This window comes from Notamacropus eugenii, chromosome 6 (assembly GCF_028372415.1).
Source record: "Notamacropus eugenii isolate mMacEug1 chromosome 6, mMacEug1.pri_v2, whole genome shotgun sequence".
In the NCBI taxonomy this organism is placed as follows: Eukaryota; Metazoa; Chordata; class Mammalia; order Diprotodontia; family Macropodidae; genus Notamacropus; species Notamacropus eugenii.
The window spans coordinates 172,725,106-172,741,254 of NC_092877.1; the positions used below are offsets into that span (position 1 = coordinate 172,725,106).

Here is a 16,149-nt window from a genome sequence, read left to right on the forward strand (position 1 = left end):
TTTACTATTAGTAATTTTGCAATAATTTGCTTTGCTATATAGAGAAAATGAACAGGATTTTTTGTAGCATATCTGTATATACATATACATGTGTGTATTTCTGTGTGTATATGTATGTATATATACATGTGTATGAAGGAATATATCTATGTAGGTCTTCCTTGTAGGTTAGAGAATGAAATGAGATGAAATGATATGCCTTCCCTTTACAAAAGTGAGACCTTGCGCCATACTATATATACATAAGTGGGAGAACTATCATACTTTCTATAGTTTCCCCCTTTTCTGTCCATTGATTGCAACCAGGAGTGTAATTCCTACCCTAACAGAAAAAGGAACTGCTTTGAAGACTTGGCAAAGAAGATGTGAAGGGTAACTATCAACCTTATTTTTGTTATTGTTTTGGCTTTGGGCAAACCAAATCATTCATGTCAAGTGCTCTTGCCAAACCTGACAAGCATATCAGTGCTTAACTTCATTCTCCATGAGAAACTATGAGAGCAAGGAAAATGCAACCTTCTCTTATAGATGTCCTCCTTCTTATAAGGGCAGGTGCATAGATATAAGGTAGTTAAGTTTTCTGAATAATGGAAGGGGAAACCCTAATGTTTCTATCAAGTAGAAGAAACCATATTCTTCTCTCCCCTATTCCATCACCTTCCATGTGAATTACACATAAAAACAATTTTAGTCCCTAGGAAGCTTTGGAGATGATATAATTCTTCTCAAAAAGAGACAATGAGGAAATCAGGCTGAATCCTTTACTTTGTGAGGAGTATACTCAACAAGTAGGAAGACAGCATTTGATCCATGCTGAATGGAGGGATATAGTCAAAAGAGCTTTGTAATCTCAGGAGCAAAGTTCCAATCCTTCCTTTATTAACTAGTACCATTATGACCTTGAGTAATTCATTTAACCTCTTTAGGGTTTACTTTTTCTCATCTGCAAAATGAGGTGGTTGTATAAATTTTCCCTAAGATTTTTCTAGCTCCAAATCTATGATGATTATGAATATGTTGATGAAATTAAGGTGCATGTGAAAATACTGATATCAGCTAATTTTGCAGGTATATTCATTTTATATGAGCTGGTATTTATTCATGAAATCTGTAATAGAAATAATTTGGACATATTTCTATCAGACTACAGTGAGAAAGCAACAAGAACTTGTTGATGCCTTAAAAGAACAACATGACAAAAACTTCACTAGAGATTACATCATTTGATCAAAATGATTTTGAAGTTGAAAAGAAACTCCCGAAGGAAAGAGATGAAACCAAAAGTAAAGTATGTATGCAAAAAAATCAGTAATTTGTCACTTATGAATAGTGTGTTCGGCGTGACATTTCTTTCTTTTTCACCAGTATTATATATTTTCTGAACACTGTGCCTATCATTTAAATTGATTTAGAACAAAACCTATAACTTCCACCATTTGTACACTTAAATTTTAATAATTTTATTCACTTTTTATGGGGTTGACAATTTGGTTATCTATCCTGTCACAAAGAAGGAGATGTTTTTCCAAGTAACAATAATAATTAAATCATTTCTATCATACTTTTTATTTAGAAAGCCCTTTACATTCATTTTCTCACCATAACTTTTCTGATTTCCCTGATCAAGTAAGTAATGAAGATTTCATTATTTTAAATTTATTAATATTATTAGTATATGGAATACCTTTATTGAAATCAAATAAGAAGTATTTCAAAAAAAAAAAAAGAAAAAAAAGAAATAGTTTGTAGCAAAGTCCCAGGAAAGCTTTGTTGTTTTAAGTAAGATGAATCATTTTCAAATCTCTCCATATTTGTTTTGGCTTTATAAGCTATGTTTAAATTGATATTTATAGTTGTATCTGGAGTTAATGAAAAGGATCCTTTTTTAGCAGTGTCAGTTCATCTATATTCATTAGAGAAATTGGTCTATAATTTTCTTTCTCTGTTTTCGTTCTTCCTGCTTTAAGCATCAGAATCATATTTCTATCATAAAAAGAATTTGGTAGGACCCCTTCTTCGGCAATTTTCCCAAATAGTGCATATGGTATTGGAATTAATTGTTCTTTAAATGTTTGATAGAATTCACTTGTAAATTCATCCAGTGCTGGAGACTTTTTCGTAGAGAGTTCTTTGATGATTTTTTTCAATTTCCTTTTCTGAGGTGGAGTTATTTAAATACTCAATTTCCTCTTCTGTTCATCTGGGGAATTTATGTTTTTTAAAATAATCATGCATCTCATTTAGATTGTCGAATTTATGGGCATACAGTTGGGCAAATTAATTTCTGATTATTGGTCAATTTCCTCCTGATTGGAGGTGAGTGCACCTTTTTCAATTTTGATATTGGTAATTTGGTTGTCTTTCTTTTTTTTAATCAAATTGACCAAAGGTTTATCAGTTTTATTCTTTTTCTTTTCATAAAACCAACTCTTAGTTTTATTTATTAGTTCAATAGTTTTCTTAATTTCAATTTTATTAATCTCTCCTTTGGTTTTCAGTATTTCTAATCTGGTATTTATTTGGGGATTTTCTATTTGTTCTTTTTGTAGCTTTTTCAGTTGCATGCCCAATTCATTAATCTCCTCTTTCTCTATTATATTTATGCAGGCATTCAAAGATACAAAACTTCCCCTAAGAACTGCTTTTACAGTATCCTACGAGGTTTGTTAGGTTGTCCCATTATTGTCATTCTCTTGAATGAAGTTGTTGATTGTTTCTATGATTTGTTATTTAACACACTCATTCTTTAGGATTGGATTATTTAGTTTCTAATTAATTTTTTATTTATATTTCCATGGCCTTTGATTACTTATGATTTTGTTGCATTATGATCTGAAAAGGATACATTGACTATCTCTGCCTTTCTGCACTGGATTGTGAGGTTTTTATGCCCTAGTACATGGTTAATTTGTATATATGTGCCATACCACTCTGAATAAAAGGTATATTCCTTTCTATCCCTATTCAGTTTTCTCCAGAGATCTATCATGTCTACCTTATCCAGAGTTTTATTCACCTCCTTAAGTTCTTTCTTGTTTATTTTGAGGTTAGATTTATCAAGTTTACAGAGGGGGAGTTTGAGGACCCCAATAGAGTACTTTTGCTGTCTATTTCTTCCCATAACTCTTGTATATTCTCCTCTAAGAATCTGGACACTATACCACTAGGAGCATATAGGTTTAGCTAGGAAATTGATTACTTCATTGTCTATGGTGACTTTTAGCAGGATATAATTTCCTTCCTTATCTGTTTTGATTATATCTATTTCTGATTTTGCTTTGTCTGAGATTAGGATTACTACCCCTGCTTTTCTTTGCATCAGCTGAAGCATAAAATATTCTTCTTGAACCTTTTACCTATACCCTGTGTTATGCCCCCCTTTCAAATGTGTTTCTTGTAAACAACATATTGTTGGATTATGGTTTTTAATCCATTCTATCCATCTCTGTTTTATGGGAGAGTTCATCCCATTCACATTCCCAGTTACAAATACTCTCTGCTTCTTTCCCTCCATCCCCTTGCCCCTTTTTTATGCTTTTAGTTCTCCCTTCTCCCTTCCCCTCCAAAATAGAGTTTTAATTTTTGACCACCGCCTCCCTCAGTCTTCCCTGCCTTCTTTCAGCACCCCTCCCTTTTAATCCCCTTTTCCCTTACTACTTCTTCTCTCCCTTTTAACCTGCCCTTCCTTTTCTTTTCCCCGTCCCCTTCTACTACCTATTGAGCAAGTTGCATTTCTGTACTGAGCTGAGTTTGTTGTTCTCTCCTTGAATCCAATCAGATGAGAGCACCTCTCAAACAATGCTCATCTCCTTCCCCTCTTTCCCTATATTGTAATATATTTTGGTGCTTCCTCCTGTGATGTAATTTATTTTTTTCTGCCTCCCCTTTTCACATCTCCTGTTACAATCCCTTCACATTGTTAAATCACACTTGTTATTATCACATCTTTTAATTTATACCCAATTCCTCTATCTATGTATATACCTGTTATATATCATAATAAACATACCATTCTCAAGATTACCAAGTATCATCATCCCTTATAGAAATGTAAATGGTTTGCCTATATTGAGTCACAAGGTTTATTTTTTTTTCATCTTTTCATCTTTCTATGACTCTCTTGGGACCTGCATTTGAAGACTGAATTTTCTGTTGAGTTCTGACCTATCAGGAAGGTTTGGAAATCCCTTATTTCATTGATTGTCTATCCACTTGTCTGAAATACTATGCTCAATTTTCCTGGATAATTAATCTTTGGTTGCAGTCCCGGATCCTTTGCCTTATAGAATATCATTTTCCAATTGCTTCAGTCTTTTAATGTAGAAGCTGCAATGTCCTGTGTGATTCTGACTGTAGCTCCTCTATATTTGATTTTTTTTTTCTGACTGCCTGCAGTATTTTCTCCTTCAGTTGATAGTTCTGGAATTTGGTAGCAATTTTCCTTGGTGTTTTTAATTTGGGATCTCTTTCTGGAGGCGAACAGTGGATTCTTTCGATGACTATTTGGCCCTCTGTATCTAGGACTTCTGGGCAATTTTTCTTGATGATTTCTTGGAAGATATTGTCCAGACTCTTTCTTTTCATCATAGCTTTCTGGTAGACCAATAATCCTTAGAATTTTTCTCATGGATCTATTGTCCAAGTCAGTTGTTTTTCCAATTGGATATTTTACATTTTCTTCTATCTTTTCATTCTTTAGATTCTGTTTGACTGATTCTTGATATCTCATAGAATCATTGCCAGTTTCTAATTTTTTATCAAATTGTTTTCTTTGCTTAACTTTTGCATCTTCTTTTCCATCTGTCCAATTGTTTATTTTAAGGAATTGTTTTCTCCAGTTAGATTTTGCACTTTTTTTTCCCATTTGTCCAGTTTTCCTTTTCAAGGAGCTGTTCTCTTCAGTGAATTCTTTTTTCATATCTTTAAAGTCATTGGTCAGTTTCTCTTCTATTTCTTTAATTTGGCTTTTAAAATGCTTCCTGAGCTCTTCCAGAAGTCTCTTTGTGCTTCAGATCAGTTCATATACCCTTTTGAAGTCTCAGGTGGGAGTACAGTCTCAATGCTGACCTCTTTAGTATTTCTATTTTAGTCCTTGTCCCCACAGGAAGATTCTATGGTCTTTTCTTTTCTGTTTTACTTCTTACACATGAAAATCACCCTTCTCCCTATTTTTAGGTAGATTTTTGCATCTTAGGTACCAGGAGCTCTGTCCCAAAGTTCTTCTGCCTTAAACTTGAGGCTTTGTGTGTTGTGGCCTCTGGTTCTTTCAGCTAGAAGCTGAAATGCTGCAGCTTACCTGATGGTGAGCTGGTTGGTGCTGAAAAGCAGAGGTCAGGTGAGGTCTTTTTGGGTTTCCCCACAATTATCCTGGAGCTAGCTCGTTAAGTGTCAGGGAGTGATGGTCTGGTCACAAAAGGTCTCCTCAGCTGGTCTAGAGCATAGGCAAGTGCAGCAGTTGGTGATCCTGTCTGCACTAGTGTCTTCCCAATTCCCCTGGGATGCTGAGGCACACCTGGGGTCCTGATGTTGGTGGTTGCTGGCTTCACCCACTGGGGCTCAGTATCTTTTCCTGGTTTTCTGAGATATGGCTGTCTGGGACAGCTCTGGTCCTGCACTGGTCCTCTTCAGCCACAGCAAGAGGAAGCCTCATGGGCTAAGAGACTGTTTACCCCTTCCACTTCTCCCACCATTCCAGGATTTTTCCCAGGGAGATAGATATTCTCTGGGCTCTTCAAGGTCAAAAAGGGGAGAGAGCAATTACTGATCACTCCACCATCTTGGCTCCTGCAATTGGAAAATCAGATTGGCTAACATGACAAAACAGGAAGATGATAAATGTTGGAGAAGATGTGGGCGAATTGGAACACTAATTCATTGTTGATGGAGATGTGAGCTGATCCAACCAATCTGAAGAGCAATTTGGAACTGTGCCCAAAGGGACACAAAAATGGGCATACCCTTTGACCTAGAAATTTTGCTTCTGGGATTCTATCCCAGAGACATCATAGAAATGGAACGGGTCCCCACGAACAAAAATATTTATAGCAGCTCTCTTTGTGATGGCCAAAAACTAGAAATGAAGGGGATATCCATCAATTGGGCAATGACTGAACAAGTTGAGGTATATGAATGTAATCGAATACTATTGTGCTATGAGAAACGATGAACAGGAAGACTTCAGAGAAATCTGGAAAAACTTAAATGAATTGATGCTGAGTGAAAGGAGCAGAACCAGGAGAACTTCGTACACAGCACCAATCACAGTGTGAGAGAAATTTTTCTAGTAGACTTAGTACTTCATTGAAATGCATGGACTTAAAAAAATTTCCAATGAATGCCTTCCACATCCAGAGAAAGAACTATGGAATTGGATCACAGATAGAGGCAGATCATTTTTTTTTTGTATTACATTTTGTTTTGTTTCATTCATTTTCATTCTTCTATGCAACTTGCATTTAATAGGAATGTACATGTAGAACCTATATAAGACTGTATGCCATTTCAGGGAGTGAGTGGGGAGGAAGGAAGGAAGTGGAAAAAAGTCTAGGATATATGGAAGTGATTTTTGAACATTGAAAACAAATAAGATCATTCCCTTAAAACAAGGGAAAAAAAGAATAAATGGAAAACTAAAAGTAAAAAAAAACCGTCATTTCAGTTGTAATATTTTTGTTTGTAAATCTTTTTAAAGCTTTATACTGAAAGGGAAAAATTAAAGAAACTCACTGAATTAAATCAGTCTCTGGAAAGTCGTCTAGAAAGAGAACTGAAGAGAAATGATGAATTACAGAAAGACCTCAGTGGGTAAGACTCCTTTTTGTAGATATTTTCATTTAAAAATTAAGTAAGCAAGGATTTAATTATTTTGTTAAATCCTAAGTACAAATTGATTTTGTGTATTAATGCTTGCATCAGTATAGCATGTATAATTCTACATGAACAAAGAATTTTTTTCACTTTCATTTAATTCACTAAATTACTGCTGAAAAATAAGCTTTCTTCCCTGCATCTTTGAAGCTGTAATAAAATTCTGTATAGCACTTGTACTTTAAAGTATGTATTCCAGAATTACATGGTACAGCATTTGACAGTCTCTTGTTAAGTATATTATTTCTGCACATAAGTGTTTCTGTAAGATAAGTCTCTATGTTCTCCCTCCTAATTTGTTTCCTTCATTGTTTATTAATTTATTTACTTGCCATTCATTCAAAAAGTGTTATTCAACATCTGTTGTATATAAGATACTGTCCTTGTCGCTGGAGCAACAGAGGTGGATGATTAATGTGCAGTCTTGCTTTGAAGGTGATTATAATCTAGAAAAAGTGGTAATTCAAGGACTCAAATAACGTGTGTGATCTCAAATAAGAATGTGATAAGTGATTGAGAATTGTGCAAAGAAAATGCAGTCAGAAACTGAAGGGGGAAAAGGCCTCTTCTGACTTTGTGGGATCAAGAAACTTCCATTAAGGATGTGACTTTTGAGCTAGACCCTACAAAATATCTTGCCCTGGTATTGAAGGCCCTTCAGAATGTGGCAGCAGCTTGCCTTTCCACACTTAAATGATATCATTCCCTCTTCCACAACTTAAGGTTCTGTGAAACTACCATTCTCTGTAATTCAAAACATTCCCTGTGCCTGTGACATTCACCCATGGCCTCTGCAGTCATCATCACCCAAGTGCACCTCCTCTTTGTGGCTTATTCTGATCTGTGTTGTTGATAAGAAATAACCTTTATCATCAGACTTGACATCAAAATGTCTGTTACACTCCCCAGAAGCTCTTACAATTTGCTGTATATCTCATTCATCTACACATATATCTTATATTCCACTTGAATGAGAGCATGAAACAGGGTCAGTCTAATTTTTGTATTCTATCACAATGTTTAAAGGTAAGCACCTAAATACTTTCTAATTGAATTTCAATAGATGAATTTTAATTAAATATGGCAAGAGACCATCACTGCTGAGGTATCAGATCCTCTGACCACAGGCTAAAGGCTGCTATTTCACTGGCAGAGGAAAGTTTCCAAATCATCATGTATTTCCCAGGAAGGGAATTCAACTGTATCATGGTTAAATTAGGATTTGGTGGGCTTCTATTGAACTGCTTTTTCGGGTACTAGCTCTAAGGGGGAAAATGTCTTCCATGTTCCAAGCAGTCAATTCACACAGTAACTTTTGAAATCCAATTGACTTTACAAGTTAGGGACTACCTATATACATCCATTAAAGGAATATTTTAAATGAAAATTTGTATCCTAATAATATTGAATGATATCATTACTATTTTGTGGGCTGAGACCATTAAATACTTCACCAGTTACTTTACACGAATCCACAATTAAAATAACCAAGGCACAACATATCACTGTAAAACATCTTTTTTTTCTTTCAAAATAAATGCATTTATCTTCTAGTTTTTGGATTATATTACTGGAAGGTGTCCCTCTTTCTACAAAAATGACAGGATAACCAGAAATCATTTAGGGAATATACTACAATGAAGTTATATTACTGAAGAGCTGAGGATGAATACACATCTTTTGAAATAAAGATGACATGATTAGTGAGGCTGTTTTTTCTCTGGTTTTGTTTAAGAAAATATTGTCCGATGAGTTCAAGACCTCTTTTTTGATTTATTTTCCTTTCTGTGATTGAAAATAATTTAAGGTAGTGTGTCAGAAATAATACAGTTTCTTTGTATAATATTTAAACTATAAAAGGTTTGACTTAACTATTATGTTCATTCTCACAGATTTAAAAAACTGTTGAAACCAACAAAAAAGAAATTAAGAGAATATGAAAAAGGAGATGTTGTTTACCAGGGGGGTGTGAAGCAAACATATTCTGAAATGGATATGGATACAGAAATTAATTCATTAAAAGATAAGGTAAACCTTTATATTGAAAACTGTAAAATGACTTTACTTTGTATTCATTTTGAAAGAGTTATGCTATGTATCAGGGCACTGGACACCAATATCCTTGAGATTTATATTTTTCCCAAACTTCGAAGGCAACACTTTCTTTTTAAAGCCCAGTCACATCTTGCTACTCTTAGGAATTCAGTAAACAAGCTTGGAGTCTTTATATCTCCCTGAAAATTCTGGACTCCAGTGACTTTCTATCTAGATATGTATGTTAGAAAATTTTCCTCTTCTGCTGTTATAGAATTCATATCAAATAGACTATATCTAAATATATTGTGTTAATAGCTCTTCTCAAGGATTTAAAAGCTTTGCCAAGTAAGAGAAATATTAGACTTGTTTTGCTCATAAATGGAAGTTGCAAAGACAAAAATTTAGATTTGATGTAAAGAAAATCTTTCTAACAATTAGGGAGTTCTCAAAGAGAAACAAGCTGTTTGAAGAAATAGAATACTCCAAAGACTTTTAGGGACAGTATTTGCAGGGAGTCTTATTAGAACTTCTGAGCTGTCTCTGACCCTCTGCTTCTATATTCTGAAAGGTATCAAAAATCCACCTCCAAAGACATCTAATAAGCTTAAACAATTGAAAAAAGCAGTAATTCTTCAAGAGATTTAAAAATGACACAAAGCAAATAAAGCAAATTTCATTGCAAGGTGATTACTGCTGATATTAAAACCTTCATAATACAACATAGAGTTAAAAGTTCAGGACATTCTGTGAAAACAGGTCTTGAGTTGGTTTAAGAGAAGGAAGGACTCTAGGACTTAGGAGATTTTCCTTTCATTCCACCAGTAAGCAGGTGAAAACTATTTTATTGCAGTGTGGCCTATGCATTGCTTTTCTGTTTTAGGAAAGCAAAGATTTTCCCCCAGCTTGAAGAATAATAAATTTACTAATTCTTCTGAAACTATTTGTTTCTGCTTTTCAAGATTCTAGTATGTGATAACATTGAGACATTTCCCCAGCTCTAATACTTTCCTGAACCATATCATAATTGTTCAAATGAGGTAGCACTGGCAATCCTTCAAATACTATGTAAATGTTAAGTAGTAGTAGTAGTACTATTTTTTTCTTTAATGTCAAGTGACTCCTTAGAAATATTTATCTTCCGGTCATTAATGTTCCTGGATGATATCTGCTGTCTTGCAGTTCTCATCAATATTTATCAAAAAGATTTAACTTCTTATCATTTATTGAGGTTTTGCCCTTTGAAAGGTGGTAATGTCCCACTTTTTTTATTTATTGCTTAATTCAGTCCATCACCTAACCCCCTGGGTCAGAAGGATAACAGGTAGAAGTCCTGTTAAGCTTGTTGGTTTGTTCTATTGAGGCACTTGGGGAGCAGGAAGAGGGTCGCTACACAATTGAAACTCTGGTAAATGTGGTGTATTCCCTGGGCATTGTCACCTGAGTTTTGAAGGTGAGAAAGACCTGATTTTCTCCAGCTCTGTAAAAGAACATCCTGCCATGTGGCCTTCAAATTGACATAAATGCATTTGCTTTCTCAGTAAAGTCTATCAGCATCTAATCAGTGTTCTCATTAGAATGAGAAAAAGGAATTTCGTTTCTTTCCAATTCCTTATAAGATTTCTTGCTTCCTTAGGCCTAGCATAAATGAAGAAGAATTTATTGCTCTCCTATTGTGAATTTTATTGATATCTGCTTACTGTACTAAAGCTAGGTAGAAAAGACACATGAAAAAAACTTAAAGATCACAGAAGAGACTATGACATCAAGTACTAAATGTAGCTTATACAGAGTATGAGAGCTAGTAATATAAGGTCATGATTTGTGCTTTCATTCTTAACTTTGTTTTTGATTCGTCAATTTACCCAAGTCATCATTTCAGGAAATACATTTTGTAACTGTAATATGGGGAAAATGATATTTTTATTTGTATCTGAATGAAAAGTAATTTAATCTTAATAATTTTCAATTAGTATTTAAGTTGAAAACTTTTATTTTTCTTGTATGATTTGCTAAAATGATATCTTATACAAACAGACTGAAGACCTTAGACAACAATTGGAAGCAGAATATTCAACATGTAACCAATTGAAATCAATTAATGAAAGTCAAGGAGAAGAGCCATTTTCTGTGAAAATTTTGCAAACGAAATGTGCCAAGCTGGAAGGGTATAAAAGAGAACTGGAAGAAGAAGTAGTTAATCTTAGGCATCATTTGGAAATCACTAAGCTAGAACGCAGTGAAATAGAACAATATAAACATGAGATTGATGAACAAGCAAAGCAGCGGATTATAGAAAAGCTAAAAGAAGTCAACCTATTCTTACAGGTTACTTTATCACTACTATGATTTTAAATATTTCAATGTAAATGAAGATTAAGGATGTTTTTGCCTATTATGAATTCATATTCTGGAGTTGAGCAAAAATTTTTAGAATTATATATATATATGTATATATGTATATAAGTATACATATATATGTATATATGTATGTGTATGTGTGTGTGTGTGTGTGTGTGTGTGTATAGGGTTACCACTAGGGTAAGAACCAATTGAGAACTAATGAATAACATCCAGTAGAAATAGGGTTGTTGTGTTTTTTTGAGTTCCAATTTAATTCAGCAGACCTTTATAATGAATACTTTTAAAGTTAGAATCTATTTTTAGAAATTCAGAATAACTGTTTCAATCACTGACTGATGTTAAAATGAAACCTAACAGAATATGGTGGCAAATATCTTATAATTTTCAGGATAGATTTGGACAGTTTTTCCTGCCTTGATTCTTCATTTTCCATTTGGTTTAGACACAAGCAACAGTGCAAAACAACTTAGAACAATTAAGAGAAAATAATAATACTTCAATAAGAAACCAAATGGAGCAACGAATTAGAGATCTGGAATCCAAAGTCTACAAAAAGAAACTCTATCGAGGCAGAGATGGAGAAATATAGACAGCTTTATTGTAAAGAATTAAAACACAATATATCAGTATCAACCAAATTAGACAGGTAAGCCCAAACAGAGACACTAAGAAAACAGTCCATCAACTTCTCAGATTGGTTTTATAGTTTTCCATGTTGATTTTAACAAATCCTTGATGCACAAATAGATGACTTCATTGAGAAATCGATGGTAACTGTAGAAATTCTATACTTTGATATATGTTAGTAAACCAAAGATTTTTTAAAATGTTAACTAGGTAGAAAGAAATGCCATGTGGTATATTGGAAAAATGGTGCTCTGGCTGTAGAGGAGGAGAACATGACTTTACATCTTGCCTTTGATGCTTACTATGTTCAGCAAGTCACTTAACCTCGAGGGACCTCAGTTTTTTCATCTTTAAAATGAGCATGTTTGATTAGGTGGCTTCTGAAATCCCTTTCAGTCCCCAATATATAATCCTATTAAAATTATTTATTTTTAAGTATATCATATTATTTCTTTTTACTGTCTGCTACAGATTAGTCCTTCCAGGATGAAGTTAAATGTTTTGTACCTTAGAATATCATACTCATTTCACTAAACGAGAATACTTAAAGGTCTAAAGTATTTCTGGAAATGTATGACAGTTCTAGCAATATGTAACACATTGTAAATAATCCCCTAGTGGTAACAAGCAGAACTGAAGTACACATATTGACACACACCAAGTCGAACCTGGCACCTCAATTCCCTTGCTAACTGACCCCTTCAGTTTCTATACAGGTGAAAGCTCATTTAAAGAAATTATTGGAGGGGAAAGGAAGGAAAGCAAATATTGCAGAAGGTTTTAGATTAAAGTTTTGGATAGCCAAAAGATACTACTTACTTACTATAAATCTTGGTGACAATGGTGAGTAGGTATTATGGACTGGCTATAGAGTTGAGAGCCTCAGTAATATTTTTTAGCCTCAGCTGAGTCACCTCCTTTTCTCCCAAGAGACTGCATCCCTGAGTGATTTGATGATGCCTGAGTCCTGAGGGAAAGACTGTGAAAGCACTGCCTGGGATAATCACCTAGGTTTCATTCCCTTAAAACTACTCTACTAATTTCCAATGTCAATTTATAGAACACAAGTTTGACAGTTTCTTTAGAATCAGAGTAGTAAGGAATCCCAGATTTACACGTATCTTTTGTTATTTGTTTTCTTTTTAATTTTCCGAGAACAGTCTGACAACCTTTTTCTTCACTCAGTTTCTTTGTATCATTTACTGGGAAAGGACCTTAATGGAAGTAACTCAATTATTCAAAAACTTCCATAACCTACATACTTTAATTGTATTCATTAGTTTCTTAAATACTGAGGAAAAGTCACAATTATGATAGCAGTAACAAAAAAAAAAAAACACCAAACACTTAAGGAAAATTCTAACCATGTTTGTGCTTTGAAATGTTCACAGTACTAAGGAGAGGCTAGCTGAAGGGAGACACCAACTCGTGAATGAAAAACAAAATAATTTAATTTTAATCACCAGTGGTACTACAAATCCACTTCTGGAGCCAGTACATGTTGGGAATAATACTTTGTTCCTCAGGGGAACTTTTATAACAAGAGGAAATTTAAGATAGTCTATTTGAAACAAAACATCATTAGAAAGCAGTGTGAATGCTTTCTTGGCAAAGGTTAGTCATTTAGAATTTTTTGTCTTCCTTTATATTAAAGTTAAAATGCAAAATAATTAATCTTAGTTAAATTTCCTATTTAAATATTTTTGAATGTGTCATATTGATTTTTGTGAGGTATGAAAATGATCTATTAAAGGCTATCCTTTTACCTAATGATATTTTAAAATGCTAGATATTGAGTATTAAAATATTTTTTTTAGATCTACAACTATATGTATCATCTGTTAACTTCTCAGATATAGTCATACCAAGTTTTATATAATTTATGTAACCTTGACAAGTGACATCCATATAATTATTCTTTAAATTGAGTACTATTTCCTCACCAACCAGTACTTAAAACGATGTTTCATCTCCTCTGATTTAATTTCCCATGGTATTGGCATCTTAACGCTTAAAATATAGTCTTTCTGTGATTCTTCTGGGTTTCTTTTTCCAGACCTTCTCAAACAACTGTATAAACACAAAAAACCCATACCTGTAGGAACACACTCTCTTTTTATTTACAGCATCATAGAGAAATCTTTTGCAAAGCAATCTTATGTAATATGAAGAATTATCCCTTAATTTAATTTTTTAGTTCTTATTTGTATAAAAGTTTTTTTTCAACAGTGATTAGAACCTTAAGAGATACTGTACACCTATGACATCTTTCTACCCCTTTATAAAATATGCCCATTTCTAAGGACCTCCTGGTACTGACACGCTAAATGTCATACAATCAACATTAAATCAAGCAAATGTTTACATTTTTCTAAAGACACTGCTAAAATGCCCCAAAAATGTACATGTTGAATGAATTAATCAATCCTTCAAGATGAAAGGATTAAGTTTTTGGGGGCAATAGCTTGTAATCATCTGTGTGATTTAGATATGATAAGGAAACATGAATGTTAGTTAATAAGCCTGTCTTTCCTGTGAAGACTTTAATTAAAATTTCATTTTGAAAACCAATAGTTTTGCAGTTTTGGGGAAAATATTCCACGTGAAAGTCTCCTTCTTGACCCTCAACTGATCACTTTGTTTCACTTGTACATAGACAGGAATTATATTTACTCTTTTGCTTTGGGAATCAGCTCACCTTCACTACTTTTTTAATTAGTTTGTTTCACTGAATCTTTTGGTGTGAGATCTATACCTGTGTACTTACTTCTTCAGCTCCTTGATCAACAATCTGTTTCTCCCTTCTCTTCTCTGCGAAAAGATTCATGAAAGGTGTGTGGTAAATATTGTTCAATAATCTTATTTTCTCACAGTTTGTGACTGGGAATACTTGGGGCATCTTTATGACCATTTAAGTCACTTATAACTAGATGCTTTCTTTTATCACTATTTAAAAAGCTAGTCTAAAACCAACTCAGTTTGATTTATTAGTGCAATAGTTTTCTTAATTTCAATTTTATTAATCTCTCATTTGGTTTTCAGCATTTCTAATTTGTTACTTACTTGGGGACTTTCAGTTTGTTCTTTTTCTAGCTTTTAAAGCTGCATGCCCAATTCATTGATGTCCTCTTTCTCGATTTTATTCATGTAGGCATTCAAAGATACAAAATTTCTCCTAAGAACTGTTTTTGCAGTATCCCATAAGATTTGGTGGGTTGTTTCATTATTGTCATTCTCATGAATGAAGTTGTTGGTTGTTTCTGTGATGTGTTGTTTAACCCACTTATTCTTTAGAATTAGATTGTTTAGTTTCCCATGAATTTTTTATCTATCTTTCCATGCCTTTTATTACATATAATTTTTATTGCATTAACATCTGAGAAGGATGCATTCACTATCTTTGCCTTTTTCCACTGGATTTTGAGGTTTCAAGGTCCTAGTACATGGTCAATTTTTGTATATATAACATGTACCACTGAGAAAAAGCCATATTTCTTCCCATCCCTATTCAATTTTCTCCAGAGATCTGTCATATCTAACATATCTAGAGTTTATTCACCTCCTTAAGTTCTTTCTTGTTTATTTTGAAGATAGATTTATCAAGTTCAGAGAGGGGGAGGTTGAGGGGTCCAACTAGTATAATTTTCCTGTCTCTTTCTTCTTGTAACTTCCTTAGAGTAGAAGTACTCTTAAGTATTTGGATGCTATACCACTTGGAGCATATATGTTTAGTAACGATATTGCCTCATTGTCTATGGTGCCTTTTAGCAGATATAGTTTCCTTCCTTATCTCTTTTGATTAGATCTTTTCCTGCTTTTGCTTTGTCTGAAATTAACATTGCTACCCCTCCTTTTTTTTACGTCAGGTGAAGCACAATATATTATGCTCCAAAGTTTTACTTTTACCCTGTGTTACCCTTTTCAAATGTGTTTCTTGTAAATGACATATTGTTGGATTATGTTTTTTAATCCATTCTGCTATCCATCTCCGTTTTATGGAAGAGTTTATCCCATTCACAGTTATGATTACTATCTATGTCTTTCTCTCCATCCTGTTACACCCAGTTTATGCTTTTAGCTCTTCCTTCTCACTTCCCCTCCACAATAGCTTTAATTTTTGACCCCCACCTTCCTCAGTCTTCCTTTCCTTCTTTCAGCCTCCCTCCTTTTTACTTCCCTTTACCCTTGCTACTTCTTCCCTTCCTTTAAGCCTCCCCTCCCTTTTCTTTCCCCCTTCCATCCTACTGCCTATAGAGC

The 16,149-nt window shown here is 33.9% G+C and overlaps 1 protein-coding gene and 1 pseudogene across 1 annotated transcript in view; one reads left to right on the forward strand and one right to left on the reverse strand.

Annotated features, from left to right (window-relative positions):
* The window catches only part of LOC140512186 (nucleophosmin pseudogene), a 355,194-nt pseudogene that overhangs the window by 273,528 nt on the left and 65,517 nt on the right, over positions 1-16,149 (reverse strand).
* The window catches only part of LOC140510842 (ankyrin repeat domain-containing protein 26-like), a 96,222-nt gene that overhangs the window by 64,422 nt on the left and 15,651 nt on the right, over positions 1-16,149 (forward strand). Inside the window, 8 exon segments of the mRNA XM_072619717.1 lie at positions 1,144-1,190; positions 1,192-1,288; positions 6,692-6,804; positions 8,760-8,895; positions 10,939-11,229; positions 11,708-11,805; positions 11,807-11,911; positions 13,284-13,506. Of these exon segments, the coding sequence (XP_072475818.1) occupies positions 1,144-1,190; positions 1,192-1,288; positions 6,692-6,804; positions 8,760-8,895; positions 10,939-11,229; positions 11,708-11,805; positions 11,807-11,911; positions 13,284-13,452 (1,056 nt within the window). The 3' untranslated portion in view covers positions 13,453-13,506.